This window comes from Tupaia chinensis, unplaced genomic scaffold (assembly GCF_000334495.1).
Source record: "Tupaia chinensis unplaced genomic scaffold, TupChi_1.0 Scaffold145870_1, whole genome shotgun sequence".
Taxonomy (NCBI): domain Eukaryota; kingdom Metazoa; phylum Chordata; class Mammalia; order Scandentia; family Tupaiidae; genus Tupaia; species Tupaia belangeri.
Window position 1 is genome coordinate 2,605,308 of NW_006205727.1, and position 6,686 is coordinate 2,611,993.

The following is a 6,686-nucleotide window of genomic DNA, read 5'->3' on the forward strand; positions in this document are numbered from 1 at the left end:
TGGCAGCTGCCATAACATATATGAGAGAAGCCCTGTGGAAGAAGGTGGGGCAAAGTCAATGTCTGTGCAAACAATGAAGTAGAAGAAGGTTACAGGGTAATTCCTAGAAAGTGGAGCTAGTCAGCTTTAAATCAGTCTGCTCTGTGAAGAAACTGTCTTCCTTTAGAAAGTTGGATCCATGTTGCCTAAAAACCTAATGCATATGGGTAGATGGCAGTGCTATATGCAGGGAGTTCACCAGACCTCGGCCACCTGAAGATGAGCTCTGTCCCTGGGACCAGAAATGCAAAACGGAAAAGCCCTAGCCACCTCCCAGAAATGAGGCCTCTCCTGTCTTTCTCACTCTGCCTGGACAATCCTAAACCAGTTACCAGTGAGTGTCAGGATGGTACCCTTACTACAAACACATCCCTGAATGGAGAGGAAAACTATCCAAAGGGGGGACCTGGGAATTATCCTTAGGGGTTAAAGATGGAAAAAAATGAGGTCTTTGAGCCAGAGTACACCTAGGAACATTCCTCTCTAAGTCACATTCACTATGAGTATATTTTGTTCCTCACATATATTTCTTGCTTGTATTTGTCCTTTAGGGTTTAGTAAAGATTTACAAAGTCCCAGGTTCCTTCCTCTCTGATGAGAGAACCAAATAAAGAGTTTTCTGCCCCAACCTGGACAGAATCTTTAAAGCTTTTCTATATGTAAGCCATTTTTACATATATAATTTTTAAAATCTTCATAACAACCTATACATAGGTACTATTATTACCCCAGTTTTCTTACAAGGAAATTGAAGCACGGAGTTGTATCTGATTTGTCAAAGGTGCACACAGTAAGTAGTGGGGCAGGTGTTCAAAATTAAGAAACTCTCATTGTCAGATTGGCGCTATTCTTTCAGAAAGAAAAAAACATTTAAGCTATTTGGCACTATTTAATGGGCATTTATGAATATGCCAAGTGTCAGGGTTGAACTTTTTCTAGTTCCTCCCTCATCCTCCCCCTTTCTTCCACCAGATCTCCTAACCATGCATCCACCTATTTGAGAAACTGGAAGATACTAGGGAGGTTTTTTATTCAATGCACATCCAGGAATACAGATATAACTCCTGCAATTTATGAGGTAAAAAAGAAATTATGTGTCAGTGATTAAAATTATGAGACTATTAAAATCTAAACCCAAGCAATTTCATGAAGAAATAGAATAAAGTATCTCTGTGCATGACTATTCACAGATTAAGAAGTATGTATGACTTTAACATTGAGGAAAATACCTCTTGAAGGAAGTCGGTAATTAATAAATTTGTGTTAGGAATGGTGATTTCTCTGTGCTCTTAGCAAACTGAAGAAACAATAGATCCTTTAGCTTTTAGGCGAATCTCAATTATTTTTGTTTGCGATTTCTTCATAATACAGCAAAATAATTCTGTTTAAAATCATGTTGCATGAATCATATCTTGCTCTTGTTTACTTGTCTTTAATGTGTCCATTTAACTACACATAAGGAAAACAGGAAACTCCTGCAGCCACGCTTACCTGTGATCCAAGTGGTGAATAGACAGAATAACTCCCGAATTTAAATGGGTCTGTTTTAGGGTCACCAAAACAGTAAATTCATGTTTATTTCTCAACTTCTGAAAAAACTGTTCAGCTGTAGCAGTGGATGCCTTTATGCTTCTGGGAGTATCTAAGAAAGAAATAAATACACACTAAGAATAGACTAGTATTTGGTTTTATAAAGTACCTTTTACATGCTTTATCAAGTAGTAACGGATAAATATCAAGATTCAGACTCTATTGATAAATTCTTTCACCAAGACTGTATGCTACATTTAACACATGACAGTAAAATCACATAAATTACTGAACTTGTTTTTCAGGAATCTTTTTTCCAAAATGCCACCTTTGAGGCAAAGGATTAAGCAACCTTATTTGAAGAAGTGCACCCTCTAACACACTTCCTATAGGCTAAATACCAGAGTCACAGTGGTGTCCCACTGAGTAAAAAGATGTACTTTCTAGAATAGGACATAAACAACCACACTAGAGCCACTTTGTTTTTCTGACACCTTAAGACAGAAACCTGGATTAAAATCTTTGTGCCACCTTCCACATTGGTGTCTTTTGCCAGAAGGTTTGCTGTAAATAGATTTTTTTAAAAGATCATTGAAATTAGTCACTCTCAGCCTTCTGTGCAGTGGATGAAGCATAAAATCAAATTACTTCACCATATTTGTTAAAAGAAGTACATTGAACTTAATTCTCAACTCCTACTCCCCAGGCTTAGAAAAAGCCTAGCCAAAGAAGGTTTGCCTGGGAGGGGAGTAACTTTTACCCTGCCCTCCTACATGTTTCAGCCTTACACTCCAAAATCAGAACTCAGAAGATATGAGGAAAATAAATAAGGATAGACACAAATTTAGTGGACAAGAAAAACTTATCATTCCAGCAACCAGCTCCTGAACCTAAGGCTCTCCTACTCACAGCATATGCCAAAGGCTGATGGGAGGCAGAAATGCTATTTGTGTTATGATCAGATCATTCTCCCCTTTTCCTTGCTTCAGCCTAGGTAAGTAGCTCTCATTGGAAAGTTTAGTCCTCCTGGGTCCCTGCCTAGTGAATGTGAGCAGCTCCCAACTTTAGGCACTGCAACACCAACGTACTCCCTACACATTTTTCAAACATAAGCTGGGAAGTGGTATGGCAAAACATTATTAAGACAGCTACTTTGATGAAATAGAGATTAGAGGATAAATCCAACATTGCCCACCTTTCCAGGCTCCCAACTTTAAAGAATAAACACACAATCACCTGAAGTATATGTATCACTGGAAATACACAAAGAGAAACCCTCAAGATAACCATAAAATACAGGAAGGACAAATAATCTGATACCATAAAACAAGAGCTGGGCCAGGCAGTGGCACAGAGGTAATGCAATAGCAGCCACATGAAAAAGGTCCTGAGTTCACATGTGTGTTCTCTGAACATGCCAGGCACACATGTGTATTTCTGTGATACAGCCCAGCAGAGACAAGGGGTGGAGCACAGCATGAAAACTCTGTCAGGGGTGCCTCCCTGTCTTTCTCTCTCCCTTGCTCTCAAAAGAAAGGAATATAATTTTATTATAAATTATTATAAATATAATTTTAAAAACAAACAATAAAATTCTATCATGCAGTCAGATACAACATGTTGCTGGATCACAGAGGGAAAACTACTGATAGCATCTGGGGGAAGGCTCGGTGGCATTTGGCTCAGGAGTTCACCAGGTAGAGAGGGAGAGAAGTCACAGGAATAGCTTGTGAAGAAGCAGACATAACACGGGTGGAAAGGGTAAACTGCAGCCACTGCTGGAGGGGGCTGCAAAGAAAAGCTAGATTAGAATCAGGCAGGACTTGCAGGCCATTGTCCTAAACACTTTTAACTTCCATTACTATTACCAATTTACCCCCTGAGGGGGAAACCTCATTTTTGCCAAGCAATGATCCCTCCCCACTCTCAATCTGTGACTTCCTCTGTGCTCGATTTGGTCATGTGGCACAACCCAACCAATCAGAGAATCACTGTCTCTGTCCATAGTAATTGATTCAAGAACAGGTGCCTAATCCAGGGCAATGAAGTGAGGCCAAGGCTGTTTTTCAAAATATTAGGAAAAAGAAATTACTGTTGCCAAAAGGAACTCCCACATTTCCACTGGACATTCACAGCTCAGAAGCATAACAATAACTGCAATTTCTGCCATGATCAATGCAATAGTTTTTCCCCAGGACATATCAGGGGTAAGATCAGGAGAGGTTCCACACAATTGCTCCTACTTCCAAAACTTTCTCCCTCATAAAGTAGGCACGCAAAATGTACTACTGCAAGAATAAATTCATCTAGAGTGAATTTTTAATCCATTCTAATTTATACAGATGTGGATCATTCACAAACTTCATTACTTCATTTTAATTTGATAGATAAAAGCAAATTAAAATGAAATTATAAATATTTATTATGCTTTTCCTCTTTTCAAGCAGGTGGGCTTGAACAGCATCCTTTGTCTTGCTGATGGGGATGCAAATGAGAGAAACTGAGAAAGAACTACACTGAATACATAAAGGATGAACTGTTCCCACAGAGAGATCCAAAGATGTGACCCAGAGAATTCAAGCTCTTATAGCAAAAGAAAAGGAATAAAGTAACATGTGGTAGCTGTTTTACATGGTGGAACTGTAAAGAAAAGATGCTTGAAGAATATTTTTTCAGAAATGTTATTATTTGGCATGCATAGAAAACCTTCATTAAATCTTTATATTGTTCTCCCTTGCTTTTGGAGTAAGATTTATTGAGAGAAATGTATCTTTTTTGTTTGTTTTGATAAACAGTTTTTGTTTGTTTCAGGTGAAATGACATGCAAAGATTGGTCTTAAGGTGAAAAAAAAAAGGAGACCTAAAAGTATATACTTGAGTGTCATCAGTAAAACTATGACTGTGGTTAAAAATATGATGGAGAAAATCATAGGTGAAGAGAACCCATTAAAAAAACTGGTCAAGGGAACCAGCAGTTAGCGTAATGGCTATGGTGCTGGACTCTCACGTAGTCGACGAGGTTCGCATCCCGGACCCGGTGGCTTAAAACTCACGCCAGGCACATGTGCGTGCGTGCCCAAGATCCTGAGAGGAGAATGGAGGAGAAGGGATTGTGGTGTGACCATCTGCACGCTGGGGGGTGATTTCTCGCTTTCTGTCTCTATGTCTCTCTCTGTCTGTCTGGCGAGCACACGCACCCTATAGCGAAAACCTCTCCAAAAAAGAAAAAAACTGGTCAATGTGCATTTTGCAAAAAATTTCTCTGGTGGCCATATGGAAGGCTTATTTAAAAACTTCTAAATTATATTACACATGGTTTAAATAGCATATTTAGATATCCCTAAGTTACAGAAGTGCTTACAGAGACCAGCAGAGCAGAACGATCTCTACCCCCTTGGGGTGGTAACTAGGGTGCCATGACCTCCAGCCAGCTTAGATTTAGAAGTTACTCACTCATGCAGGGTCCCAGTTTAAGACAGCATTTAACGGCTTGTCCAAACTCTCTTACTGGCCCACTATCTTCCTGTTTTGGTCTCTCGTATGGGGACAGGGTGACTTGCAAAAAGGAGGGCCCCTCAAGCATGTGCATGGCCAGTGGAAGGCACATTCAGCTCAGGCTATCGTGAGAAGAAAAATATTATCCTTTCTCCCCATCCTGATTAACCAAGTCCATTGCAAGGGGTTTAAAAACTAGGGCTTAAATGAGTTTCCCACCTGTGTGGTAGTCACGACCAACATAGGAGAACAGTGTGAGCAGGAAAATGGCCTGACTTGCCTAGGTCTCAGGAAAGTCTCCAGTCTTGGCCCCCAAGCCCAGAGGCCCAGGTCTCAGGTGCAGATTGTTAAGTTTCTTACATGTGATAGAGAAAACACCTACAGGAAGATTGCATCATAATTTTCAGATTTTTTTTTGGTCAAAGAACACCATCTGCTACCAACCCCTATCTCAGTCTAATAATACTTAAATCTATTGTTTCCCTTACAAACATGATTTCTTTTTTTTTTTTTTAGAAAGATTTTTGCTACAGAACATGTGCACTCACTGAAGAGACAGAGAAGAGAGACAGAAAGTGAGAAATCATCCCCTGGGGGATGGCAATGCCACAATCACTTCTCCTCCACTCTCCTCTTGGGATTTTGAGCATGCACACACTTGCATCCAGAGTGAGTTTCAAGCCACTGGGTGTGGGACTCGAACCCCAGTCAACTACATGAGAGTCCAGCACCTTAACCACTACACCATCTGCTGGGCCCTACAAACATGGTTTCAAGAATTCATTCAGAGTCTAAACTCTGCCAGTGGCATCAGAATAAACAAGGGGTAGGAGTCCAAAGATATTTAGAAAATAGAATGTAAAGAACTTGGTTACTGGGAATCAGCAGTTAGCATAATGGCTATGTCGCTAGTCTCCCACATATTTTACCATGGTTCACGTCCCAGACCCGGTGGCTTAAAACTCACGCCGGGCGTGTGTGCGTGTGTGCCCAAGATCCCGAGAGCAGAATGGAGGAGAAGGGATTGCGGCGTGACCATCCCCCCTGGGGGGTGATTTCTCACTTTCTGTCTCTATGTTTCTCTCTGTCTGTCTGGTGAGCGCACGCGCCCTATAGTGAAAATCTCTCCAAAAATAAAAAAAAAAGCTTTTTTTAAAAAAAAAAAAAAAGAACTTGGTTACTGATAAACCACATGCAAATGGTAAATGAAAGAGAAAAATAAATTTGATTGAATCTGACTTTTCTAGCTTGAGGGAATCAGTGGAAGAAACTACATGACACCAGCCATATGGTATTTCAGTGTTAGAAATGGTCGTTTAAAGTACCATTAGACATGCATGTAGAAGTGTCCAGTAGGAGGCTAGTACTTTAAAATCTGATCTCATGAAAGAGGTCAGAGTTGGCAATACATATTTAGAAGTTATCAGGTTGTGGTGTCTAAAGTCATAACAGTGCCTGAGTAAATGCAAGGACTCATGAATGAGAGGAAGATGAAAGAACAGACCACAGACATACCAAATCAGCAGCAAAACAGGGACAACATATATAAGTTTTACACAAACACACTGCTACATATTCAGTACCTTCAAAATTGTATAATAATATATTTTCCCCTTTGTAAC

General features: G+C 40.0%; 1 protein-coding gene across 4 annotated transcripts in view; it reads right to left on the minus strand.

Moving 5' to 3' along the window:
• The window catches only part of NELL2 (neural EGFL like 2), a 365,981-nt gene that overhangs the window by 304,226 nt on the left and 55,069 nt on the right, over positions 1-6,686 (minus strand). For all 4 annotated transcript variants that reach the window (XM_014584214.2, XM_006168557.3, XM_006168556.1 and 1 more), the window contains exon 4: positions 1,531-1,681. In XM_014584214.2, the coding sequence (XP_014439700.1) occupies positions 1,531-1,681 (151 nt within the window). The remainder of the gene's footprint in view (positions 1-1,530; positions 1,682-6,686) is intronic.